The 27,691-nt window shown below is 44.5% G+C and overlaps 2 protein-coding genes across 5 annotated transcripts in view; one reads left to right on the top strand and one right to left on the bottom strand.

The window, feature by feature from the left end:
- The window catches only part of TECR (trans-2,3-enoyl-CoA reductase), a 29,791-nt gene extending 25,249 nt beyond the window's left edge, over positions 1 to 4,542 (top strand). For both annotated transcript variants that reach the window (XM_083726049.1, XM_083726048.1), the window contains 4 exons: positions 249 to 306; positions 1,857 to 1,945; positions 2,380 to 2,425; positions 2,890 to 4,542. In XM_083726049.1, coding sequence (XP_083582175.1) covers positions 249 to 306; positions 1,857 to 1,945; positions 2,380 to 2,425; positions 2,890 to 3,017 — 321 coding nt within the window. In that variant the 3' untranslated portion in view covers positions 3,018 to 4,542. The remainder of the gene's footprint in view (positions 1 to 248; positions 307 to 1,856; positions 1,946 to 2,379; positions 2,426 to 2,889) is intronic.
- A 1,794-nt stretch (positions 4,543 to 6,336) lies between these two features.
- NDUFB7 (NADH:ubiquinone oxidoreductase subunit B7) lies at positions 6,337 to 22,886 on the bottom strand. Of its 3 annotated transcripts, XM_083726054.1 has the most exons (10): positions 22,801 to 22,886; positions 17,993 to 18,263; positions 17,492 to 17,584; positions 16,738 to 16,851; positions 15,361 to 15,585; positions 14,834 to 14,985; positions 13,726 to 13,832; positions 12,733 to 12,800; positions 9,129 to 9,472; positions 7,225 to 7,323 (listed from the first exon to the last, which is right to left on the bottom strand). In XM_083726054.1, exons 2-9 carry the CDS (start codon positions 18,096 to 18,098, stop codon positions 9,432 to 9,434), a joined length of 906 nt encoding a protein of 301 aa, XP_083582180.1. In that variant the 5' UTR covers positions 18,099 to 18,263; positions 22,801 to 22,886; the 3' UTR covers positions 7,225 to 7,323; positions 9,129 to 9,431. The 3 variants fall into 3 exon arrangements, with proteins under 3 accessions (XP_083582181.1, XP_083582180.1, XP_083582179.1); XM_083726053.1 differs by lacking the exons at positions 7,225 to 7,323; positions 9,129 to 9,472 and having other exon boundaries at positions 12,300 to 12,800; XM_083726055.1 differs by lacking the exons at positions 12,733 to 12,800; positions 13,726 to 13,832; positions 14,834 to 14,985; ... (3 more) ...; positions 17,993 to 18,263; positions 22,801 to 22,886 and adding an exon at positions 6,337 to 6,535 and having other exon boundaries at positions 7,155 to 7,323; positions 9,129 to 9,318.
- Positions 22,887 to 27,691: the final 4,805 nt, after the last annotated feature.

The raw sequence follows: 27,691 nt of genomic DNA, 5'->3' as shown, positions 1-27,691 counted from the left end.
TGCACATTTCTAGGGCTCAGCTCTGGAAAATATGAAACAGTGGTACAAAAAAAAAGTTTATGGAGGAAGAGGATATCCTGCACTGAGGGAGCAGGATCCCTTCAAGCCAATTCCTAAGATTTTTGCAAAAATGTGTCCTCACAGGCAGAAATGTCACTTGTGATGGGGGGGGGGGGCAGGGACCTGTGAGAGATCAGTGCTTGGTCTCTTCACATGCCTATGTTGAAACTGACTGTTTCCTCTTGTAGTTCTGCCAGCTGGGAAACTTCTCAATTCATATTGCTCTACGGAACCTGCGCCCTGCTGGTGAGTACAGGGGAGCCTTTTGGAGTGCCTCCCCAGCTAGTATAGGTGCATGGCAAGGACCTACTATGGGTCTGTCTTAAGGCTGTTTGGCTGAAGGGACACGTACCATAAGGTACTGGCAGCCCAGAGCTGGTGAAACCCTGTGCAATTGCTCTTCAACAAAGGGAAAGTATTGCTGAGATTTGAACAGTCCTGAAAACACTATGAACAGCAAACTTAGGGCCTGTGTAAATGTGAATGATTCATTTGTCCAACATTGGTGGGTTTTGCAGAGACTACGCTGTGTTTTGAAAAACCTTTGAGAAAAAGAGTTGAACAGGAAAGCAGAAGGACATTGAGTTAAAGAGGTTAGGATAGATGCAGATAGGGGTGGAAGAGAGACGAAAGAAAATACTACTTTGCACAGTGCATAAGCTATGGAATTGGCTCCCTTAAGAGGTAGTGGTGGCTGCTGACTTAGATGCCCTTAGAAGAGGATTAGACAAATTCATGGAGGATAAGGTTATCGTCGGCTATGAACCCTGTAGGAACAGGATGCTGGACTAGATAGGCCACTGACTTGATCCCGCAGGGCTTTCCTTATGTTCCTATGAGGAACAACCAAGAGGAACAAGGAGTTATGTTGGTTAGAACCTTGCTTCTGTGCCTTTTATTAAAGTACAGTGGTACCTTTGGTTAAGAACTTAATTCGTTCTGGAGGTCTGTTCGTAACCTGAAACCGTTCTTAACCTGAGGTACCACTTTAGCTAATGGGGCCTCCTGCTGCCGCCAGCACGTGATTTCTGTTCTCATCCTGAGGTAAAGTTCTTAACCCGAGGTACTACTTCTGTGTTAGCGGAGTCTGTAACCCGAGGTGTTTGTAACCCAAAGTACCACTGTACTCTCCTCTCTTCCTCCTTTCAATCTCATGCATGCATACACTTGCACACGTGCTCTCTCACTTTTGCTGGGGTTGTGGAGGCCACATATATCTTTATGTAGCATCAATACTTTTTGGTATTCTGGATTGTGTGTGTCTAGGCATACACACATATACATAGTCCAACTGGGTTTTTGCTGCAGAAGATCTTAGACCAGAAACACCTTGACAGATCTTGTTAGTGACTGTATTTTTGTAAGCTTATTCTGTGGGCTTCAGACAGAACATAATGTCTGAGAGAGGTGCCAAATGAGGTTTATTTACATGCCGCTTGCCATAGGTGGGCTGTGCCAAAGCAGCTCTCAATTGAGTTGTAGTAGCTTGGTGTCCCTGGCTCAACTCTCTGTCTGGTGAAATGCATAGTTGGATAAGCAGGACCCCATGCAGTGGTGTCTGCAGATGCCTCAAGCTATGATGGAGCTGAGGATGGTGGCGGCGGTGGCAGTTTTTCCTGGAGCCGCCTGTGAGAAGGAAGCAGAATGTTCTTGCTGTGCAAGTTGGTTCCACCAAAAAGCTCCCTGCTATATAGAGTCAAAGTGCCTTTAAGTACAGAAAATAGTACCATTTAAAAGGGTGTATGTGTATATTGCTATCTTTATGAAATGAATCAAACTCTTAATTCTCCCCCTAGGTTCTAAAGCCAGGAAGATCCCATTTCCTACCAAGAACCCCTTCACATGGCTTTTCTTGCTTGTCTCCTGCCCTAATTACACCTACGAGGTGAGAACAGGATAGAACTCCACAGCAGATTAGAGCGTCTTGAATCTGGAAGGTGCCTCATGTGTCTTGTTCTGAACATGTTTTCACATGTATGGGCCTTTTCTGAAGTGTCTCCCCATTTGTGGAATGCTCTCCCCAGTGAGGTTCGGCTAGTGCCTTCATTATGCACCTTTAGGCACCAGGCGGAAACATTCTTCATCCAGGCCTTTGGCTGATTAACATTCTATACCATTGCTTTTTTTCTGGGGGGAAAGGTGGGGGAACTCAACACAAAATTTGTTTATTGTGGGCCCAGTCACTGTGCCCCCCCCCCAAAGCCAAAAGGCTACTGGGTTGTTGTTTTTTAATTTAGGTTGTTGTGAAGGGTCAGTTGCGCTGAAGGGTCTTACCCACCTTGCGTGCCACAATCCTGAGCTGGTGTTCTTCTCTTCCAGGTGGGATCCTGGATTGGCTTTGCCATTATGACTCAGTGCCTTCCAGGTAAGTCCTAGTCTGCTCTGAACAAAGACGTCAGGTCTTAAATAATGGTTTGCAGGGGATAACAGTAGGGTTATGAATCAGGGTTGGTTGGTTGGTTGCCTGCAAGCCTCCCTCCAGTTCTTGGTCAGGGATGTGGAAATGTTTTTGGACTCCCATCAGCCCCAGCAGTCTTGGATGATGCATGCTCTGACTCTCCAGATGTTGCAGGCCTGCATGGTCCCATAACTGTTCTAGATAATGTAGGCCAAGACAGGTATTGCTGTCTCAAAAATCCTAGATTGTTGTAGAGTTGCTTGAAAGTCCAGCTTGAACGTACCCATGGGGCATGTTTGTTGCCTGTAATTTCCCATCAGCTTGAGTAGTTACTTACGCCAATGTGTGTTTACAGGCGTTTGGGGCATGGAAATTATAGAGATCTGTGTAGATGCCTAATGACATGCAACTCTCTCTTCCCTTGTCAATAGTGGCTCTGTTTTCCTTGGTTGGATTCATCCAAATGACCATCTGGGCAAAGGGGAAACACCGAAGTTACCTAAAGGAGTTCCGGGATTACCCACCACTGCGTTCCCCCATTGTCCCTTTCCTGCTTTGAGCTGGAAGCCTCTGCCTTCTTTTGTCTGGGCCGATAGTTCTGTTTTTGTTTTTTACCTTGTGAGCGAGTGTTATTGGAGTCTAAAATGAGATTTTCTCTTGCTGTCTACACTGTAATCTGAGGGAAGCTGTAGGGATTTCCTTCCTTTTGTAAGTTACTGTCCCTCCCTACAGCATCTTTGACCATATCCCATTCCAAAGCCTTTCTGAGGCTGGGAGCAGCCTTCCCTACCAAGCGCCCATGAAGTCAAAAGCTACAGCGAAGGGAACGATCCAATTTTAAAGAGAATGAAGCAGTGACTGAGCCCTAAGTCTGCAGGAGCAGGTGCCGAAAGCGAAATCTAGGCAGCTGGAGCCTGGCCTAAACTGAATACTTTTTGCTCCACATAGTACTTTAGGAGAGGTCTCCTCAGCTCTATGGTTCATCAATACAATTTAGGAGTTAAGTCTCCTAGCTCAGCTTTGTGCATTCTCCTTGACTAAGTGAGCCCTCAGGTGCCAAATACTGGCATAGCATAAATCTTCTGTGCTCTTTCTGGGATGCTTCCCCTTTCTAAAAGCTAGTAGTACCTTTCTGAAGGGCATGAGACCGATACAGGTGAGGCTGTCTTCATCTCCAGGCTCTTGGTCAAAAAATAAATGCCAGTTCCTGGAGGCTGATAAGTATGCTCTGAGCAGCCAAATTGTGTTCTTCTCTTCCAATGCAGAGGATGTTAATTCTAGACACACAGGGCAGGTAGCAAGGTGCTATGGGGAAGTGTTTGCAGAAACTGCTGCTATGAAGCAAAGGGGACAGATCAGGTGTGACTGGGGAGCAGCTGTAGCACTTTAGTACCATCTACAGTGCAAGCCAGCACCTCCTTCCTCACCCAATATGCTAAGCATGAACTGTTTAGGATGGTAGGTTTCATCTTGAATAGCTGGCAGAGCCTTGAAATGAGGGTATGAAAAACAAGGCTGCTATATATTTTGTTCTCAGTCATGCTACAATTTTTTCCTGGACTTTAGGCCCACTCCTGTTTGTTTTGTGTAAGTGGTATCAGAGCTGCTTTTGGAACCTTCTGCAAGGGAAAACTATACCTACAGCTGCACTGAAGTTATTTGGGGAGGGGGAATACTTCAATAGCTTGTAGCTATTTGTAGTCCCTAAAGAAGGAAGGAAAGGCTTGCAATTTTACTTTGGGGGAAATTCAACGTTACAGAAATTTTGACAGCCTCCCTGAGAGGAACTTACTTCTCCTTTCCTGTTTAGTCTTAATGTCACTAAGGTTGCAATTCTACGTACGCTTATTTGGAAGTGAGCCCCATTCAACTCAGTGGAACTTACTTCCAAATAAACATGCCTAGGATCAGGTTGAAAATTTGCAATAGTCTTAGTTTATGCTGTATGTGAGCAGTGAAATACTGGAAACCCGCTAGGCTCCATGGCAGCTGTTAAAATGAGCCACTGACTTGTTATGGTCTGTTTCATATGGAACTATCTTCCTTCTTGGATTTACACAAATAAAACTAATCCATACCCTGGACTGTAGTAGGTTTTTCTTTGTAGGGTGCCATGGAATTAAACACAGAAGGAATGGAACCTTGCGTCACCCGCTGGAGGGTTGTGTGCAAGGCAGCCTAGCAAAAAGGAAGAACAGAGCTTCAAATCATATTGGATTATCCTGCCACCAAAGGAGACAAGTTGTTTAAAATCAGAAGCTAACCTTGAAATGGCAACTGCACTCCTACCGCTTGCTAAAATTCAATATAGGTCAAAGGGTTGGAATTATAAATTAACCAATAGAATTTCTAGAAAGTGTATTCACCACTTGGGCATCACATTTAGTAGTTCAATAGTCACAGTTGGCTTGCCGAGTCAGAAAAAAAATTAGCAATGTGATTTTGGAAGCTCACAAGCATATAGAGCACCCCTGCTTTCTTGCCTCTAGCATCTGTTAACAGGTACCGTTTCAGCAACTGTGGCCAACCAGTGTTCCTGGATCTTCCATGAACATATCTAATCCTTTTTAAAAAAAAAGGTTTCTCAGGCCACACACAAACAGTATATATTTTGATTTAGTATTACTTTACTAAACATTAAACACTATTTGAGATTAAGGTGATAATATGCAAGTATTTTCTCAAATTAGGGCAAAGTGCATTTTGTCTAGTGACACAAGGACACTAGAAACAGGATTTTATGAGAGAAACAAGTTTGTACTCTTTAAATTCTGAGCTACTTGGAAAAGAGTTGTATTTTGAAAGCTTATTACAATGTAGAACTCCCGAAGTGTTGTTTCAGCAGCAACAACAAAAAAGTTGAGAACTTGTTCACAATTCTGTTTGCTAAATCTACACTAAGATACCAGAGGGCAAATGCTTCCTGCTGTAGATTCCTGCACTAAGCAGGTGGCATTGGAAGTGTGGCTTTTGGGGCAGTCATTTTTCTCATTTCCCCAGCTAGGGTGAGGGTCATAAGCTGCAGTTATAAGATGCCTGTGGTCCTACAGAAGTTTGTTGGACAACAGGTAGGAATTACTGGAGTCTGGCAACATTTGGAGGATTACAGATTTCCCACCTGCACTTCAGCTGAGCCAGAGGAAACTCTATCCACATTTCAACCAGAACCTAATATAGCCTGAAGCGTAACTTGGTGACTTCCAGTTGCCCTGGACTTCAACTCCCAGCAGACAGCATGGCAAATGGCTGGGGATATTGTAGTTCAAAACATTTGGAGTGCAGCAGCTGGCTGGGGAAAGTTTGATACAATATCGGTGCCACAAAGTCTGACTTCTCTAGGTTGGCCTGGGACCTACCAGCTCCTCCCAGGTGTAGGTAAATTCACACCCTGCCCCACAGATACTGGCTCCCTTTGATCCCTGCCCACCTCCTGTCACACTGGAGGAGCAGTAGCTCTTTATGACTGTATGTAGAACAAGACACCTAAAAGAAGTTGTCGTCATTACTAGGCAAAAATAAACAAGGTTTATGCAGTGGAGACCTACCCCCCACAACTGCATTCAGGAAAAGAGTGACAAGTGAAAACGGCTGTGTGCACAGTTAGGACTGGCGGATAAAACACGTAATGGTTGGTATTTTGTCTTTGTCTGTCTCTCTGCTTTAATACAATACTAGTTAATACTTCCAGCAACCCACAAAAGGGACATTACCACCCCTTCCTTTAAAATAGCAACTACAGAAGAGACTTAAGGGGCAGGGGTGGGGATTTTTTATATAAGAGAGGCTTCTTGAAGGCTAAGAAGTCTTCATTGGCTCTAAATGTTCAACTGCTATCCACTGCATCTCAGGAACTGCACAGTGATTGTTTTAGACAGAACCACAGGATAACGTCTTTATTGTTTTCAACATAACAGACCTAATGGATTCTGCAAGCCTCTTGTTGAAGGAGCCAGGAGGCACACCAAAGTCAGCTAGGATGCTGATGCCGCCGCTGCCGCTTTTGCCTTTTGTTCAATGCGCTTCTTCCGAGCCAACAAGCGCCTCTCCCGTTCAAATTCTTTCATGCGCATGACATAGCTACAAGAAAGCACACAAGTGCAGGTCAGGTCAGAGCAACCGATACTTCTCCCTCCAAAAACCCATCCTCGTATTCTGTGGTTTCCAGACCAAAAGATACTAGCTGGCTTGAATTCCTCATAAAAGTTCTCTCCCTCCCCCCACTTGAACATTCTTATATTCTGCAGAGACATCTGTAGCATGTATATGGATATCTACCTAATGCACCTTTCCCCAAGTCGTCATCTGCTGATATGGGATCAGTGAGATACCCTACATTCTGCTTACCTTTCCTATCAGGAGAGAATACTGTCAAAAATATTTGCCAGTTTAGAAGTCTCTTGAACCTGGAAAGACTTGTATGAAGACTGGTGAGATGCTTTGAGTGAAGCAACTCAAAAAGCCAAATCAAAGCTCACTCAGCATTAAAGAAGAATAGTTAACAGATCAGTATATAAGATTTCACCCTACCCACACCACCAAAGGGGTTGTGACACAATAACTTTCCCTGCCCATATGCTACCTGTTAGTCTTGCTAAATTCTTATGGTGGACAGAGAAAAAGTGATACAGGAGTGTTAGCAACAAGCTAACTTGGAAGGTTGATTTACAGGAAGAAGGGAGGCATAGCTCTGACTTACTCCAGGTGCTCACAGTAATCCCAGTCATGACGCTCGTGTTTGCACGCAAATATATTAGGAAATTTGTCACGTTTGCACTTCGCCCACTTAAGGAAGTAGTGTGCACAGTAGTCTCGCATGTCAAGAGGAAGCTGAGCTTCATTCATCTGCTGCTCTGTTGCTATCATCACTGCATGGGAAAATGGAAGGGGATAAAATGAACAGAAGTGAGGTCAGGATCCAGGCAGGGTCAACCTGATCAACTGTCATCAACCCGTTTGAAACCTCTGTAGTGGCTTATGGCCTTTGGAAACCTGCTCTGCAAATTAGATTAGCTATTAAAGTTGATAGACCATTCCAGTATAAATCCAAGTGCTACATCCTCACAGTAATCACAGCTAGTCAACACCAGTGAAAAAATTCAGAGTTCCTGCCCTGCACTTAAGGCTGTGCCTTAAACCTTATTTAAGCATATTTTAAACAAACGCATGACCTTTCTGTAGAGACAGCACAGTCACTCTCAAATCAGACATCTCAAAGAGCAGGCGCAGCTCGCACACTAGCTTTAACTGTACAAATGCACTATGGCCAATGCAGAAACCTGGACATCCATGCTCAGGGCTGAGCCCAGGTGAAGTCCAAATGGCAAAGCCGTGACTTCAGGAGAAATGTTACCTCATCCAACAAAGGCTGAATCCCTATTGCCTGGTCTGCCTTCTAATTGACCAAGAGTACCTCTGACTTGTTGGGATTAACTTTCAATTTGTTCACTTTCATCCAATCCATTACTAATGACAGATGGTGGTTTTGAACCAAAGAAGTTTCTGTGGATTTAGCTGAAAAGGAGAAATAGAGCTGAGTGTCATCAGCATGCTGCAGACACCAAACCCTGAAACTCTAGACAACCTCTCCTAGCAGTTTCATATAATTGTTAAATAGCATGGGAGACAGAACAGAACCTGAGGGGCACCACAGGCCTGCAGCTAATGCGTGGAACCGAGGTCCCCCAACACCAACTTCTGGGTTCACCCCTCCAGGAACGAACAGTCCCATCCCAGCAAAGCGGCCCAGAAGGGTATCAGGGATCTAGCACACACGTGGTGCCTCCCACATTTCTCACGTCCACATCCTCAGGAGGCTGTACAAAATGAAAAGTATCTATTAACACTGAACAAGCAGGGGCCAAAGTTACACCCACCGGGCCTGCTATCAACTATAGCATCCCAAGTCAGAACGGATCTAAGCTATTTCGTAAGCAAACCTTTATTTTTTATTCCGGGAGGCAAACATGCTCCCTTCACTTTCATCCTTGCAACCACCCTGGAGGTAGGCACTAGCCGGGATCATCCGGCAAGCTTCACAGCCACCTCCGGATTATTACTATATTTTACAGTTATGCAACACCTTTCATCCCAAAGCATTTTTGCATAGTGCCCTGTAATGGATGTCTCTGTGGAAGTGTTCTCATGCAAGAGTGAGAAAAGGAAGGATTTAAACCAGGCATAGGCAAACTCCGGCCCTCCAGATGTTTAGGACTACAATTCCCATCATCCCTAGGTAACAGGACCAGTGGCCAGGGATGACGGGAATTGTAGTCCCAAACATCTGGAGGGCCGGAGTTTGCCTATGTCTGAATTAAACCATGGCAACGCGACAACAGCTGTTCTTAAATAACACTGCCTCAAACGTGGCTCCCCGGCAATGCTGGCAGATAAGCAGAGAGAGCCCAGCTCGGGAACGGGGGTCTCTGTCCAGCGTCACTCCGGATCTTCTGCCGCCCGAGGCGGTCGCCTCCCCTTGGCTCCTGGGCCGGCCCTCGCACCCCCACCCACCCCCGGGAGAGAGAGAACCTACCTCGCAGGGCGGTGGCGAGGCCTGCCTGGGGGCCAGGCTGGGCTTGAGGGCTGCGCCAGGCGAAGGCGGAGCCAAGCGCTGGATGACCTTCGCCTTCCCCGTCTCCTTCCCTCCCTCCCCGCTCAGCTCAGCTCGGCTCACCGCGTTCCTTGCGCTCCTCGGGGAAGCCGAAGTGGGGGTCGAAGGTGGGCATCTTGACCGGGTCCGGCTCCACCTCCGCGTCCCATAAATACCGCCGAGCCAGATGAGCCCCCATCTTGGCCGCCTCCAACCCGCCTCCTGAGGTTACTCTTGCTATTTCCCGCCCCGCCTTTCCACCATTCCGGAAGCGGAAGTAAACCCCTTTTTTAAAAAAAGGCTTCCGGTAACAAATGCATGCCACTGTTGCAGAGCTACGAAACGGGTAGAGAGAAACATCGTCTCTGATGATGCCATTTCCTGGTTTCACGTGAGGCGCCATTTTAAAATATTCCTGGGCAGCTGACCTGAAAAATAAATGGAGAAAAACCACACTTTTAAAAAGTGTCTGTTGCTGGGCACCAGCGTGCTGTCCCGTGAACGAATGATGTACCACGAAAGAGGGTGGTTTTATTTCTCTTCTAAACTTATTTCTTCCTAGCGTGTAGAATTTTTTTTAAAAAATGGTTTTCCAACATCCGTCTCGCTATTGCAAATCCCAATGCAGAAAACGCCGCACATTACCGCCATATTGCAGGAATTGCAGGCTGTGGCTTGGAGAGAGTAGCCCTCCCAAGTGACTATTGCAAACTGAGGGTTATGCGAAAGTCTAGTTTGCAACAACCGTATAATGCAGTCCAGTGGTTACACTTCTACAATAGATTGGGAATTGGGCTGAAACTAGAATTTCAAGGCATGTGGTGCTGAGGTTTCTTCTTTTTTAATCTTTGTGGCAGACATAGTATGCCCCTCCCCCGTGTAAAATGGCGATCCCAAATGAAAAAAGAACTGGAGACTTATATATATACATGTCTACTTTTTTCTAGCTCTACAGCCATTACGATCTACATTGGAGTGGAAAGAGTAGCCAAAACTGATACCTCTGCTTTTAACATTTTCAACTGGGAATATGTTGTGCTGCAAAATGTGGGACATAACACCTTAGATTTCAAAAAGTAGTTTTGGAACTGTAGTCATTTTAACATGTATTATAATTAACTCAGTGCAACTCGGCAAACACCTCAGCAATGCCATCCATTACCTTTGTCCTCACACTGCAGTAGGGCTGGGAAAGTAGTAAGCAATCCTGGAAGTGTAGTTCACTGTTATATTCCCAATGTAGGTTGAAGGATTTTGCTGATAAGAGTACAGTAGCATATAGCAGCTCTGCAGTGTAGTCCAATGTTAACATTGTAGGACAGAGGTGAGACTGGAATCCAGTTTGGATTTGAGGGGAGAGGAATCCCCTGTGCCTCTCAGTTTGCAGCAAAAGTCATTTTATTTTTAATGGGAGGGGGGGCAGACCTCCTCCCAGCAGGTCAATCATTCCATTGCATACTGATGCCTTGTGCTCCATTGCCTTGCATGCAGGCTGGTTGCATTTTTAAATGTTCAAAACATTTTTTTAAATGCATGAAGTAAGGCCCAAGTTAGAGTAGGGACTTATGTCTTTGATGCTAATTTTTCTTTAATCTCCCTCAGCCACAAACTCTGTATACAGGAGCCGTGCTTGTATACTCTTAGATAGTGCTACACTAGGAGTTACCAACACAGTACCGGCACTCACAGTGTCTACTGAGACATTTCCTGATACTCACAGGGTCCCCTCCCTCAGCTGAAATTTGACTTGAATGAATAGATTGAATCAGTAGGCTGAAGGGCTGAAAATTGATTTGAAGGAATCTGTTAGAATAGGTTGTTGAGTGTGCTTGGGTGTCTTGTGTACCCATCAGTCCAAAGAGGTTGGTGATACCTGTAAGCAGTTCTAAAAAAGACTCCAAAAACTCAGACTTTCCCCATTGTGATTTTTAATTTTGACATCAAACTCTGAACATAATGATCAAAAGAAGTGAGATACACTCCTAGATATAGGTTATATAAGACATCAAAGACTTTAAGAAAGAGTTGATACCTCGGATTAGCATCACAACTGCTTCAGACATGGTTATAATGCCAGTTTATATATGTCTATGCACTAGATTAAAAGGACTACTTTTACTTACACGTCCTTTGGATTACCTATTCTAATGTGGGCTAGAACAAACTCCTGGGACTATCTCCAGGTAGGTGCTTACTTGAGTGATCAATTGGGAGGAGTGATTCAGCGAGGCTTTGTGGGTGGTTTGCTGTTTTTAGGAATAAGAATTTTGAGTGGAAAGTATTCCACAAATTTGCAGATTAACAAAAATTGGATGGGCTTTGTGGGGTACAAATTGGAAGATAAGGTTAGAGCCCAAGGGCCCAGGAATAAAGTGGGAAAGCACTCACCTAGAAACTGTACTGTTGAAAAGGTCCTGAGGATTATAAACAATGATAAGGAATTCTACATACAATACCACTTTAACACCATGGCTTCCCTCAAAGAATAATTAGGAGTTTCCAGCAAGTTTAACAAACTACAGCTCCCATAATTCTCTGGGGGGTGGTAAATGAGTGCTATGGTGTGGATGTGACCACAAGAACGGCAATTGCTATTATACATTTAGTAAGTCCATCCCTGGTGCTTTTACCCATATGCTAGCAAGGAAGCAGGTAGGACCCTGAAAAGAACAATAGGTATAACAGGGAAAGCTATCTTCTTAGGAGGGGAGGATATGAAGCAGACTGAACACTTTGTTTGTGAAAGACATAACTGCAGACTAAGCCTGTGTTCACGCTCCCGTTTACAGTGTACTCACTGCATTTCCAGTGCTAAGTTACCGGTATTTAGCTGTGTTCAGATAACATTATCCACGTGCTTATGTTTCCTGTACTTTCTTACCAGAGGAGAGATTTACCTAAGGGTCTTGTCCTTGCCCTGTGCAAGGACTTCCATGTGTGCAATGGGGTTTCCCCTCCTCCCCTCTTGTGCCCCTCTGATATTGGCTCTGGGAGTTGGGCGAACCCTCAGAACAGCACTCCAATCAGTGTGAAGCTGGTTTAGGAAACAATGCTTCAAACTGTAACAAAGTACAACATACATATGCATGTTGGATAACATCGTGTTAAAATGGATTTAAAACCCAGCACTGGAAATGAAGTGAGTGCCGCAGTAAATGGGATGGCGAACACATAGAATCATAGAGTTGGAAGAGACCACAAGGGCCATCGAGTCCAACCCCCTGCCAAGCAGGAAACACATCCTAATGTGTTGTTTCTTAAATCAGCTTCATCCCAGCTGGTTGCTTTTAGTCACTCCTAATTCATCTGCAGCCAAGGTGGGAACACCTTTGCATAGTGTTAAGGCAACCCTGCTGTGGAACACCCTAACTGAGGGCTTGCAACCATTTTCATTTGATGGGTTAGCCAAGAGTTCCATGTATTTGGACAATGGCTAGAGGTGGCTGTTGCCCAAAGACATCTAGACAACACATGCCACACTAATGATGGTCCCAAACATCCACAAAGCTTTGGTCATTTAGGGAATATCCAGCTATATTTAAGAGATGAGAACTCCTTGAAGCTTGTGTCAAGGATCCCATATAGAAAGATCTCCTTCTTCATTATTATTTTTTTAAGCAATTGCAACCTGTTGGCTTCTCACAGACAAAGTGGACTTTTAAATTACAGTCAATGTCATTCCAATTACCCTCCTTATAAAGGACAGCACAATTTTCCACACCATCATTATTGTTGGGCTCTCCTTGCCTCCAGAACCTGTAACAGAGAAGCACAGTTAGAACAGAATTGTGAAATCACTGCAGAAGAGACTTGCTGAATTATGTGGATGCCTTCTACATTTGTAGGGAACCAAAGTTGGGGACCGCCTGATCACAAATCACACCTCGTTGTGCTCTGGAGAGCAAATATACTATACAAAGCTGGTCAAAAAGGGAGGGATGACATGGGAGAGTGAAAAAACAGGAGGAGGGGTAATGCCTCAAAGTGGCAGTGAATGATAACCATGTACAGTGGTACCTCGGGTTAAGAACTTAATTCGTTCTGGAGGTCCGTTCTTAACCTGAAACTGCAGCTCTTTCAGAGGGGGGAGGGGTGTCAGTCTCTGGGACAACCCACGTTTTACCTCTGAATTGGGGCAAACGGCAAACTGATAAAAACCCGCTTGCCGTTTGCACCAGAACAAAGAACAAACAAGCAAGACTTTTGGACCCAGAGCTTTATAGCCCAGACCTGTGCCTAGAAACACAGCACAAAAGTCTGGATGAGCCCTGTATCTAGGAAAGCAGCTAGAATAGTTGATTCAGCTGCTTGAGCAGCTCCACTAGATCAAGTCAAGGGATTGAATCCTATGGAAGGAGCATAACAGAAAGAAAGTTTCTTTCCTCTCCATCCTTCTGCCTCCCAGAAAAGCTGCTCCAGAGTAATAAACAATGTGGGATGTTGCTCTGGCCAGGGTTATGCAATCCTCTCTTCCCACAACAACCCCCCTGAGCTGCATTTCACATTGTTATTCCCCCGCCCCACACCCCATGAACCCCCTTGAGAAGCTTTCAGGGGTGCAGGAGGCTGCAGGGTAAAAGAGGAATGGCTATGTGGCTCCTGGGAATTCCTGACACCGTTCTGCCCCCCGCCTTTTCCCTGTAAGGGGTCCAGAAAGAAGAGCTAGGTATCATCCACATACCTTTCTGTTGGTGCTGTTCCATCAACCCACTGCCACGCTCCCTCGTTCACTGCATCACTTATGCCAATCCAGACCGAGGTGAGCTTTATTTTTGTAACCACAAAATTCTAGAAAGAAAAACATGTAGCCCCTTCACAAATGCTGTAGCACATGAAATCCATAGTCTGCCTAGCTGCAATATGTTGCTGTGATAAAAATGCATTCAGGAGACTGGCCTGAATGATTGCTCAAGAATTCCGCCACCCCAATCCTGTCACACGGTCATGGGTTAGAGTCCCTCGTTGGGCGAAAAGATTCCTGTATTGCAGGGGGTTGGACTTGATGATCCTAGTGGTCTATTTCAAGTCTAAATTTCTATGATTCTATGCCTATACTTTCATATTCCTGTTTGTTCTAAGGATTGTCACTGATGGCCTGAGGGTCTCCTCCACATGACCAGTTTACTGAGCATTCATGATTTGCTTGCACACAGCTTACATGGAGATTAGGCTATGCCTAGTCTTTATTCAGCATTTATTCTGGTTTGTAGGGCCTACACATTCTCTTTGAGAACTACAAAAGCCTGTTTTTTCTTGCACTAGGGTGGATTTGTTGCACTAGGGTGACTCCTTGTTTCCTGATCCTCGGACCTCGGCTTCTTGACTCCTTGCTTCTCAACCCTCAGACCCTTGACTTTGTGACTCCCTGCTTCCTGACCCTTGGACCCCTGGCTTCTGGACTCTTGTCCCTGCTCCCACCCCGCCATCTTGCCCCCGGCCCTAACTTCCTCTGGCAGGACTTTGACCCATAGACTGCACTGTGACAGACAGAAAAAGTGCAAGACCTGTAAAACCTGCCCACTCAGAACTGATATGTGTGACAATACGTTAGCTGCTTTTAAAAATTAAAAATGAATTACCAGAGTGGTGATGTATTTGCTTAGGTTTCCCTATCCTCTTCTCTACCCATATATATCCTAGGTCGAGGAAAGCAACAGCTAGGAACTGGAAGCTGCTTGAATTCTTAGGAAAATCTGGTTTGGATAGAGTATAACTACAGGGCCAAGCAAAAGACAGTTTTATGAATGAACAGAGCAAATGCGCCTTACGACCAAAGGTGCTGCTCAGACCTGCTCACGCTTGCTGTTAATAATGACCAGGTGGGAACTGATAGTAATGCAGAATTTTCTGGCATCTTCCCATTGTTTTTCGTCTTCTGAGTAGTAGTAGCAGCTTCCTAGAAACTCATGCCAGGATAAAGGGTCAGTCCTCCTGCAGATTTCTGAAAGAGGGAAAAGTTTTATATGGAAACTACCAATAATAATAGTGGCAGTAAAGGAAAGATTGATTAGCTGGAGTGCAAGCTGAACTGTAGCAGAACAGAAACAGTTCTGATTGCAACAAAGATAGGATGTCTCTTTATACATCGCTATCTGGGATTAGAACCACTAAGATGGCAAGACACATCTCAGGGTTAGGAACTGTCATAATCTGGTCTAAAACATGGAGGTTGGGATGTTCCCCCCTCTACTATCCCTGCATAGAGCCCCAGTTTGTCAAATAGATTTGACCAGAGGTTTCCGTGGATAAATTCTGTTCAGTGATGCTTTTTGCTTTTCTATATCAGTTGCTTACATCTTGTTCCTCTCACACATACCTCTATTTTTCAATGCATTTATTTTTCCATCCAATTTTGATATTTGTTCCTCCACTTTTCTATCAGTTGCTTCACTCCTCTTGTAATTATGTTCTTCTAAAGCTTTAAGTTCTTTCAGAAAAGCGGTCTTCAATCTGTCAGCTGTTAGAGGGATGATTGAAACATCACAACTTTCCTGTGGGCAGCTGGTATTCAGCTTCCCAAGCTCAGAGAAGATGGCGGCATCTAGAAGGGCAAGAGATGGGCATCATTGCATGAGCCACCCTGGAGCCCCATACCATTGTTGCTGTTTCCTCCAGAGGCAGGTCTGCAGTCAGACATTTTATGGGGAAGGAACCTAAGCATACAGGGAAGGGATCGTTACAGAACAACAGGAATGCAAAGCCAATATGTGTAAAGTTATTTAACATTACAGTGGTACCTGGGGTTACGAACTTAATTCATTCCTGAGGTCCGTTCTTAATCTGAAACCATTCTTAACCTGAGGTACCACTTTAGCTAATGGGGCCTCCCGCTGCCACCGTGCAATTTCTGTTCTCATCCTGGGGCAAAGTTCTTAAACCGAGGTACTACTTCCGGGTTAGCGGAGTTTGTAACCCAAAGTGTTTGTAACCTGAGGTGTTTGTAACCTGAGGTATCGCTGTATTAAATATCAATAAAATGAAATGTAATTTCATATTTTAGAGAGAGAAAAATATGGGTCAGTTATCCCAGTGCCTTTGCATTCACAGGCCAGTTTACGTCTTCCCAATTCACTTCCTCCTGAACATTTAAGTAGCATACTGCATGCATGGCCTTCCTTATAACTTCTGTAGTAAAAATGCTAGATGCTTCTTTTCAAATGAAAGCTAAATATTCAAGATGGGGAGCTAGAATATATGTGAAGAGCCCAGCCCTGCCCATGCAGCTCACCCTATAGCCACAGCCGGTGACAGAATACAGGGGATTCAGTCAGGAATTCCCCATTTCCCTCTGTTGGTCACACTCTCTGACTTGGGAGTGGGACTGTTGGGTTCTGTGAGGCACAGAGCCCCTCCAAAGGTACTGTGACTGGCCTTGCACTTACCAAGGCTCAGCCAAAGCGACTGACCTACCACCCCCCCAACTTTCCAGTGTAATTACTGAGATCTGAAACTTGCGAAGATGACAGTCTTGGGAGATGCCAACCAAACCACAGAGAGACATGAGGCTCATTTGTTTGTATGGAGCCCTTCCTTTCCTTCCTTGCTGCAGCACCACGGTACACCATATACGTGTACATATAAATCTTCTTTCCCTTTTGAGTCCCAGTCCCTCACTGCTTTTATCTCTTGAAGCTGGGGTGCTCCACAGTGTGTCTTGACACACATGAACTCCCCTCCTACTTCTTGCACTCACGCTGTACGAGGAGAATGATGCCGATCAGGAGACCCACAAGAGCCAGGAGCAGAACCAGGCAGTTTCTCCAACAGCCTTTCCATTGGGCTGGAGTTAAGGTGCATTGAGCTGCGGCTGGGTGGAGAGAGAGAAAGAGGGAGGGAGAGATTTGAAACAGCTCAGAATGGCAACTTCAGGAAAAAAGAGAAACCAATAGCAAGCAGGCTGCTGCTGCTGCTGCCATGCTGAGGCATTGCCAGTGTAAGGGTGCCGCAAAGGCGTTCAGGATAGCATGCTGGAACTGTGGAGAAGCTGGGGTAATTGTAAGGGTGATATAAGCTATGCTGCGGATACAAAAAAGCCATGGCCTGAGTGATTGTCTGCAATATGTTAACCAGTAGGGTTGCCATACGTCCGGAATTTCACAGACATATCTGGAATACTGCAACCGGAAGCAGTGTCCCGGTGGAAATCAGCAAAATGTCTAGGAAAATCCAGAAGTATGGCAACCCATGTCAGCAGTGTTGTCATATTTATTTGCAATTTTGCAAAAAAAGAAGAAGTTAGTGTCCAAATTTTCACTTTTTGAAATATGGCAACCCTATTAACCATGGCTTATAAACTATGGTTAGCTATAATTAACAAGGCCACCGTTACAAGGCCACAGTGTGGCAATTGTAATGTACGCATAGCTGCCACCCCAGTCTTCCCTTATGCATAATAGCCAACAGAGGGCAGCAACACTGAAGCAAGCAAGGGTCCGTTCTTCTCATACCTGGTGGTTCAGTCAGTGCCTTTGGCTCCTCCGTTTCCTGAGGCACCGAGATGCTGTCATAGTCGCTCTCTTTGTCAAAGTCTTCATATTCGTCTGGACGGGGGGTGGACAGAGTTAACTTTTGGAATGTACCAATACAGATATCAACGGGAGCTGGTACGCTCCTCTTCCCAGTTGTAGCAGGTGAGCTCTGCTTCCCACAATCTTTTTTTTTTTTTTTTTTTGCTGCTCTTGAATCTGAGTCCACACCTATTTCTTCTTCGCCCCTACACTCATGCTTCAGAAGGTGGGCTGTCACTTCCCCCCACCCCAAAACACATCCCAAGTTTATCTAATTAACTTTAGTCCAGCACCTTATGCTTTAAAGCAAACCTCAACTGTCCATTTGCTAAGCTTGAGACGCTTCTATCCCAGAAGGCATGGGTGGGTGGAAGGAGTAACTTCATAATACATAGCACCTCTCTTGCTCCCCTGCTGACCATATTTCAGCAAAAAAAATACCTTCTACAATTCCAGTTTTCCTTACGGGTTGTTGGGGTAGGGGACGGCAAGACCCATACAGCTGGAGATCTCCTCCTCTGCTTGATACTCCTGTGTCATCATACATGGTCTACACTGAAGAAAGTGAGATGCTCACTTGAAATACAAATCTTCCTCCTGCTCTCAGGTTTCATTTCATCTATTTTCTTTGGTTTCTCTTCCTTTTAAAATGGTTTGTGGCAGATTCAATATCTTGGTATATAAGGGAACATCAGCTGTGTTTGGGCTACACCTGAGCAAAATTAGTGAGAGTTAATTTTCTATTTTTATTAATAAACATACTTCTAGTCATATATAAATATTGAAACATAGAACATAGAACCTAAGATAAGCAATAGCAGTCCATTAACATTTATTTTATTTATTGTAATTTTATTTATGATAATAAAAAACAACAGTGACTAAACAATACATAGTTCTTATGAAGTGTAGGAGTAGAAAGCAATCTAGGCCACATTCACACCACACATTTAAAGTACTTTTATGCCACTTTGAACAGTCATGGCTTCTTCCCCCAAAGAATTCTGGGAGTTGTTTGTTAAAGGTGCTAAGGGTTGTTAGTAAATCTCTATTTGCCTTCCAGAGCTACGGTTCCCGGAGTTCCCTGCAAAGAGGCAGTGATTGTTAAGCCACTGTGAGAACTGTAGCCCTAGGAGAGGAAGAGGGGTCTTAACAAACCAGAGCTCTCAAGAGTCTTTGGGGGAAGCCATGACTGGTTTGACTTCACCCCTGAAGGTACACTTTTACATTGCGCCCCGAGAAAGACGGGTGCCAATCAACCAACTATGCTTTAAATGTATGATGTGAACGCCACTCAAGAGTCACATTTCATCCTGTGGCTTCCTGAACAGGAAGTTGCATAGCCAGCTTTTCAGTTCATCAAGTTCTTCCCAAATTATTTCTGAGTTCCTTGTGGTTTAAAAAAGTACAGGCCTTTATTAATAAACGTAAAAAAGGGAAACCACTCTTCTTCGAACATACCATGCCTAATTATCCCCCATGATATTCTTGCAGAAAAGCTGGTAAAATGTGGACTGGACAAGGTAACTTAGGTGGATTTGTAGCTGGTTGACTGAATTAATCCAAAAAGTGCTCATTAATGGTTCCTCGTCATCATTTATAAATGACTTGGATGAAAGAATTGATGGGATGCTCATCAAATTTGCAGATGACATCAAACTGGGAGGACAAAATTGGGATTCAAGATGACCTTAACAGATTGGCGAACTGGTCCCTTACAAGATGAATTTCAACAGGGACAAATGTAAGGTTCTGCACTTAGGCAGGAAGAACCAGCAGCACAAATATAAGATGTGGGACACCTGTGAAAAGGATCTAGGGGTCTTAGTAGACCACAAGCTCAACGTAAGTGTGATGCAGCAGTAAAAAAAGCTACGGTAATGCTGTTCCAGGCTGCATCAACAGAAGTATAATGTCCAGATCAAGGGAAGTAAGAGTACTGCTTTATTTTGCTTTCTTCAGACCGCACCTGGAATACCATGTCCAGGTTTGCCTCTGCAGCTTTGACCTTCTCTCCTGCTCCCATCATTGCCTAAAATTTTTGGCTCATCTTGATCAGAGTTTACAAAGCTGCTCATCTTCAGGGATGGGTGGGGTTGCGCACAGGCCTCGCGCTTCCTGCCCTAAGCAGTGTCTAGGCCCCCGTGTCACAGGGGAGTCCCGGCATGTGTCATGTCTGCAGCAGGCCAGTCTGGCTGGCTGGGTGCGTGGCTTGTCGCATTTAAGCAGCTGCACAGCCGGGAGATCCTTCTTGTGCTTTGGACCTTGGTTGGGTGCCGTTGAGGGCCTGGTAGGACTTTTTCCACTTGGCAAACTGGCACCAGCCACTTGGTTTTCACCTACCTTGTAGCAAATCATCACAACTTTGTAAGATTTGGCGGTTAGGCACTGGAAAAGCTTGGTTTATGAGAGGGGAGGTTGTGGCTATCACCTGCCCCTCCCCTTTAAGGGTGTTCCGTTAAAGGAATCCTGGGGTCATGGTTCCTGTCCAAAGCCTGGGTGGTGGCTAGGGCCGTGGCATGACCTTTCCGGTTCCCCCGGGGGAGCTCTGAGGTGATGTACATCAACAGGGTTCCCCCTACAGGTAGTTAACCCTTGTGAGACTTCCTGCATGGCAGGCAGGAGTCAGATATAGTCGTTTTGGGTCCAGTGCCTAAAGCCAATACCACTCACATTCTGTAACCAATAAAAGTTGTGGCCTTTTTTGACCATTAACCTAAAATACTGGTGTCCACATGTTTTTATTCATCAAAGGAGGGGGTGTGAGGCCTTGATGTGCAACTAACTTCATAGCTTCCTTCTTTCCACTCCAAGAAAACTTTACCTCAGCTATCAGGATCTCAACTGCACCTTCCATAAGCACCTTCTAGGTTTGTTGTTTGGAAGGGATAATCTCTGAGACTAGTATATCTAGTGTGGTCCAGTACATGCTGTTCATTAAAAGCTCCTCACTTAGCTCAGAGTCAAGGGTTTTAACTTTCTCAAACCTCACTTTACAGAGTTTAATCTTTTGTGAGGGCCCTGAGGAGGCCTCTCCAGTTGTCACTGAGGCTTCAGCACAAAGATGCTGGAGGTGACCTAGATTTCCACACTTGCTCCCATTCACCTAATATACTTACCCACACATCTAACACCATACATACTATCATATGCTTACTCCCATTTTTATACAATATCATTTACATATTCATCAGCACATCACAGGTGTGAGCGTGTTATCTTGCACATCAGATCTGATGTGCTTGCACTGATGGAACAATCAGAAGATTCCAGCATTGAATTACTTGCAATGTTTCCCATCCACATTAGTGGATGGGATTTGATGGGACTTCACAACCTCCATGCGGATGTCTCAGTACATCAGCAGTTCAACACATGTAATCAGGGATCCCTTTTCCCTGATCTTCACCTCAGAGTGGACTGGTAATACTCCATTGATAGGTGGATTCACTGTGAGTTCGTTCTCACAGATGAACCATTCCCTGATGAGGTTTGGGCTGGATATAGCTACTCCCCTCTGCAAGAGTAGGGAACCCTTGAGTTGGTCCGTCTTTGGAGACTGATGGAATCTGATGCTCTGGGAAATTTCTCTGCTGACACATAGTCACTGACATGATCGCCCCTGAGTGTCCTTGCTGTCATTACAAAGCATACAGATTGCTTTGGTATTCCAGTGCCCTGTGTGTGTTAAAGGTCTCACCTCATCTTTAAAAACAATGGCAAAAATAGGGTTGCCATAAGTCCAGAATTTCCTGGACATATAAAGAATCCAGCTGTCTCTAGCAGTGTCTGAGCAGAAATAGGGAAAAATGTCTGAGAAAATCCAGATGTATGGCAGCCCATGTCGGCAGTGCCGTTTTATTTATTTATTTATTTATTTATTTATTTATTTATTTATTTATTTATTTATTTAATTAATATACTGCCCTATACCCAGAGGTCTCAGGCCGGTTCACAGAACAAAATCAAAATATAAAACCACAAGATATATAATAAAAAAATTAAAAAATAACCCAATAACTTCCCCCAAAGCCACATTTTAAAAGGGCATAGGATGTCAATCAAGTCAACCAAAAGCCTGGTTAAAAAGGAACATTTTTGCCTGGAGCCTAAAAGTGTATAATGGCAAACTTTCCTGGGGCCATTTCTTCATAAAAATAGCTCAAAAATGGCATTTTTTTTGTGTGATTTTGCCCAAAGAAGCTTAACAACTTTTCTTTCTGGATTTTCACTGTTTGAAATATGGCAACCCGCAAAAAGAACCATCACAAAAAGGTGTGTGCATGGAGGGGAACTATCTCTCTGTTTAATTTGAGCACAAATGTTACTGCTCTGTTATTTTTAAAATGTGAGCTAAATTTGCATGTGCACCAGTGAAATGGAAGGCCTCTTCCAACTCTCTTAAAAACGTTGTCTATCTCCAACCCAGGAAATGGAATGCTGACACGAACAGAAGAGCAAAAAGAGAAGTTGTGGTGTCGTGATTCAGGATATCACAGATGGAGTCCTTCTGTGTCATCTCCTCAGGGCTAACCAAAACTAATGCTGCTTTTCTTTTGCTTTAAATAAAATTTCCACCCTGCCCTTCCATATCAAAAATCCCAGAGCAGCTACTAATGAAGGAAGAATACAAACCATAAAATCAATAAAATGTACTTTGAAATAACAAGTATATGAAGAACAGAACAATGAAAATTGACACCACAGATTTAAATCTAAAAGGCCTAGCGCAGACATCTTCAACCGGTTGACTGTGATCGGCAGGTAGATTGCTTGGGTGCTCCAGGTTGATCATGGGATTACAAACAGTGATCGCCTGTGTGCTCCTGATCTTTTGTGCCCCACCCCACCCCACCCCCAGCACTATGTCCCATCGCCGCCACCTCAGTGAAAGCTTGTATTCCCTGCCTTGGCGGCATAGTTTTGAAAGGAGAGTTCTACCACAGAGCTTAAGGCACCATACAAGTTGCTTGCAGGCAGTTATGCATCCAGGAACTGACCAGACCCAGACCTTCTTGGTGGCTTTAGCAAAGTGGTGGTCTCATGTGCCTTCAGACTATACCATGGGGCACTGGCTTCTTTGTGCAACTCCCTAGGGAAACCTTTGCAGACCTTTTATTGAAGAGATTCCTCTATCCTAGCACTGCCTGTGTCATAAGAAGTTAGATGTGCTCAGAGGCAAGTCTCTAAAGAAACATTAGACAGATCTTTAAGGCATTTGTCATAGAGAAGCAGTTGAGGGTGCTCACCCTTTCCTCACCAGCCATTGGCTGTTCCAATTCCAGTGGCTTTCATTTATGTGGTTTCCAAATGGAACTCACATTTTGAAGGCTAGAGGAGGAACAGCCACTGCTGAGGTGATCTGAAAAGCAGCAGATTTGCACACCCTTGGTGCTTCTCCACTCTGAATTCCCTTCTTCCAAAGTTGTTTTTCTTTAAATGAAACAAACCAAGGAATGAACACGAACATACATTTGTGTGTAATGTGTAGGTGAGGCTTCAAAGTTGTTCAGATTCATGCTTTTCTGTCTAGAGGCAGGAAGCGAAGAAAGTATCAGACTCAAGTCTGTGTCAGACTTTTCTAAAGAATTAAAATGCCTTTTATTAAGAAATCTGAGCGATGCATACATTTTTGGCAAACAGCCTGCCCACATTCGTTTCACAACCTCTTTTCCTCCAAATCCCTCTTTGACAACAGTGACTCACACGACACAAGGGACCTTTGAGAAAAAACGTGTCCTGAGAGCGTCACCTTCACCAAATTGGAAAGAATGTGAAGGACAGCAGGACAAGGTGTGAAAGCATAAAGGAAAAAATATTTTCAGAATATATAGGCTTCTCCCCCCCCCCAACTGAACAGCTTTTCAGCACATACAGTATGATAATGAAAGCATCCATTGACACTGTACACTTTCACAATCATTGTGTTATGCTGCGCATTGTGTTATGCTGCGTAGTAACTAAAACAAAACCCAAATTTGGTGACAGATAAAACCTAAAGCTATGTATATCAAAGCTTAACAATGAAGGTGTCAGGTGGATCCAGTCTGGAGTGGGAATTCCATAAACAGAGCACCATCACACAAAAATAGTCTTTTTGCCATTTGTTACCTCTCTAGTGAAGCAAAATATGAAATGCTTCAATGGAAATAGTACCTAAGGAGGACACATAAAGCCCCTTGGTTGTTCAAGGCACATGAGATACAGGCCATGAGGGCAAATGCTGCAGCTCCCACTGAAAAGCCATTTGGCAAGAGTGAGAAGGCCTCCCAGACACCCAAAGCACTGCTCCTCCATGCTGGTAACAATCTTGGGCCTATCAAGATCCCCCTTATATGAAGGAGATCTATGTAAGGTCAAATGGGTGAGTGGATGAGCGAATCTATCAATTTTGGTTTCTCAGTTTCTCATTTTTATAATTTTAAATTCAATCCACCATATTTCCACATTAGTTAGTGATTTACTTTTTTAAAGCCCTCATGAAAATCACCAGCATTTTAGCACAAATTTCACCTAATATACACATTATTGTGTACAATTTAGTCTAATATACTTTTTTTGCAAAGCTATTTTCTATAATATAATGCACCATTGCCTGTTATTTTCACCGACACATGCATTTTTTATGCACACCTTAGTCTAGTGTATGTACATATATATATTAGTACACATTACTTGGCTGGAGATCTGCACTGCAAAATTCAGAGCAGTGTGAACTTTTTAAGTATTCCTGTGTTTTGGTTCACATATTGTTTTGAAAAGTGTAAATCAGGTTGGTTTGCATATAAATGCAAACTGAATTGAATACCTCCCGTATACCTGGTAGCCAACAGGGGTATATCTGGCTGATTAGGTGCTGTGCTGCAAGATGCTGCTTCACTTGGAGGAGCCCAGCCTTCTCCAGTAACCTCCTACTGCAGAACAGGGGAGCATCTGATTGGCTGTCCAGCACTGGGGTCCTCAGAATCCAAGGATGCTACATCCTTAGGCTGGGACATGTTAATCTGGTGATTCAATCAACATCAGTGCACACCCTGCCAAACCTACATTTCCACTTGCCCAGTCACTTCCCCCTGGGAAAACCCACTGCTAACTGTTTTTTAAAAAAATTTTTATTAAAGATGTTCTTGTTTTACAGAAGTAAATGTAATGTCTCTCATATTTTTTCCATGTAACATTTTTACAAATCCATTTCATTTGTTGAGACATTAGGGGGAGGAAGAAAAAAAAGAAGGGGTGGAGGGAGGGAAGATGGGTGGGGGTGGGGTCGGGTGGCGATGTTTCTGTTATGCTTAATGTATGTAGGGTTTGGTGTCAGCGTTGCTTGTGCTGTTCACTTGTGTTCCTTTGGTGGTGAGAGAGGTTGGGGTTGGCCTAGGGTGTGGTTGCAGAAGACGCCTTTTATGGCTCCCTTTTATCACATACACAGCCCAACAAGTCAACAAAAATAATCCACCAACAGCATACAAATCAATATAGCTAACCTGACCCAAAACACCCACCCCACTCACACACGAAAACAAAGATCACCACAGCTAATCCCACTGCTTACTGTTGTATAAAAGCAAACATCAGTTGGGTTTTCTCTGGATTGATATTTGCTCCAATTTAACTCTAAATCTAAAGAGCCGGTTTTCTGGGGGAAACAGTGGGGCAAAGGCAAAACTCCTTGGACCCATGTCTAGAAAGCAGGGGACAAGTGGGAAACCTCTCGGACTCATGTTTTCTAGACATGGGACAAGTGGTAGTGTGGACACCCTATTCTCTTTTAAAATGTGATTTTTTTGGGGGGGGGTTATTGTCTTTATTTTGATTATATATTTTGTGATTTTATATTTTGATTTTGTTCTGTGAACTGCCCTGAGACTTCCGGGTATAGGGTAGTATATTATTATTATTATTATTAATAATAATAATAATAATAATAATAATAATAATATTCATTGGATTTCAATCAAGGTTCAATTTATCTCAGTAGCAATTAAGTGGCACAGGGAGTAAACCTTATAGTCAGTAGTCTGTGATTTATTATTATTATTATTATTATTATTATTATTATTATTATTATTAGGTAACTGAAAGTAATCGCTTGATTTATTATTGCGTGGCCAGGCGGAGACCCCCCTGACCCCAGGCGACCCCCATGAGGAATAATGACTCATGGCGATATGTTATGGGATTAAAATTGGCCACAACTTTATTAAACCTTCAGATGTAGGGAGACCTTGGCTTAGGCATTGGGCGTTTATCCCTCCCAGTCCCGGTCCGGGAATCTGGGGAACATCAGGGTTATCCAAACTGTGTGGGGATTGGGCTGGCTCTGGAAAACGTATGTTTAAGCAGAGAGCCCGTTCCCCATTTTGCCGTAACATAGGGGAGAGCACTGACAACCTAACAGTGACTTCCTTCCACACAACCCCTTTAACGGGAAACCCTGGGATTGCCGCTGCAGGGGGGGGGCATGGGTCACCGCTTCATGCCCCCCCCTTTAGGGAAGATAGATTACAGGATTCCGCCCAAGGTCTGAAACCGCCAAAGTTGTGACATTTTGCTACGGGGAAGGCAAAACCTGCCAATGCAGGGAAATTCCTTGCCGGTCCTTCAACAGCAACCATCAATGACTGTAGCAGCACCCGCATACCTGTAAAGAAGAGGTTAACCTGCAAAAGGAAGGCGTAAACTAAGGGAGAGCAGGGTGGGAGAAGCTCTGGAGCCGACTGAGGACTTCCAGGTAAGTTCCACCCCCTATTGTGTGTGCAGGGAGGTCCTAACCCTACCTGGTCAACTCCCCAGCTGGGGTTGGCTAACTGTCTGAGGTTGGGCAGGAACCTCCAGGTATCCAGATTGGGGAGGCGAAGACAGGCTGCATTGCCGGGGATCGTGTAGGATCAAGGGGCTGTATGCGACCCCGCAAAAAGCGCTCCCCATTGAGGTGGGGAGCAGTCGATATACACATCTTAATAAAATTAAATGATATGAAATAGAATTATGCATGATATAAAAGTTATATAGAAAATTGAATTTGTAGGAATTAATACAAAATTAGATAAAAGAGTGTTATGAGCTTGTGGGTGCTAGACCACTATAATCTCTGGACCTAACATGTGTTAGCATTTAATTAAGGCTTGGGGTGCTAAATTGCGTGCTAGACACATAATCCCTGGAATTAGCATGGTTCAAAGCTGCTTAAACCAGGCTAGTTTCCTATGTGAGACGATAGCCTGAGCGATGGGCCATTAAGAGTACAATGGATCAAAGAGACTTGGTGTGATGGTGTTTAAGGTCAGATGGGATCCAAGACTGCATGTGTGTCATGGACTGTCTGGATGCAGAGAAGGGGTGGGAGGTATCACCAGCTGGGGAGCTCCCAAAGGAACCCTCATGGGAAGAAAGCTCAGAGCCAGGGGATTGGTGGTGGGATGATGATAAGAGGTCAGAGGAAGAAGAGGAGGCAGACTGGGAGAAGAAGGTGTCAGAAACTGAAGAGGTAGCAGGGCTAGTGAGCAGGAAGAGGCTGTAGCAGAGAGCAGCCCGGAAGCAGAGGCAGAAGCTGAGCAGGATCAAGAGGCAGAGTGGGGGCAGGCTGCTGAAGAAACTCCCTAGTTTCTCTCTCCTGTTGCAACCAACTCCCCTCCCCCTGGTCTCCCAGACCACGCAGAGAAATAAAGAGGGAAGAGCAACAAGAGACAAGACAACAGAGTCTTAGGCTGATGGGGAAGGACTCGGGAGTGGAGCCTTAGAGAGCGGTGGGAAGGGGAGGACCCTCAGTCCTCACAACTGCTTCATTGGGACAAGACCTACTGGGAAGAGTTGCTGTGATCACTAGGCTATTTTGGTTTCTTTGTTTTATTGCTGGACCCATGACTCCAGCTCCTGACAATGTATTTCTGGGGCTGGCCTTGAGGTCCATTCCCTTTCTGCTCCAGAGTCCTCACCCACATCCCCAAAGGCAAGAAAACCATGACACCAGGTGACTTCCTTATGGCCTTCAGGTTATGGAGTTGTAACTCCCACCAACCCTGACCATTGGTCTTGTTGGCTGGGAATGATGGGAGTTAAAGTCATGCAACGTCAGGGAGCCAAAGGTTCCCCTCTCTTGTTGTAGATACTGCTGGAGCATTTTGGACTAGCAATAACCAG

The sequence above is a fragment of the Podarcis gaigeae genome (assembly GCF_964106915.1).
Source record: "Podarcis gaigeae genome assembly, chromosome: 2".
NCBI lineage: Eukaryota > Metazoa > Chordata > Lepidosauria > Squamata > Lacertidae > Podarcis > Podarcis gaigeae.
The sequence above is the reverse complement of the archived record's forward strand: the minus strand, read 5'-3'. Positions and strand labels throughout refer to the sequence as shown.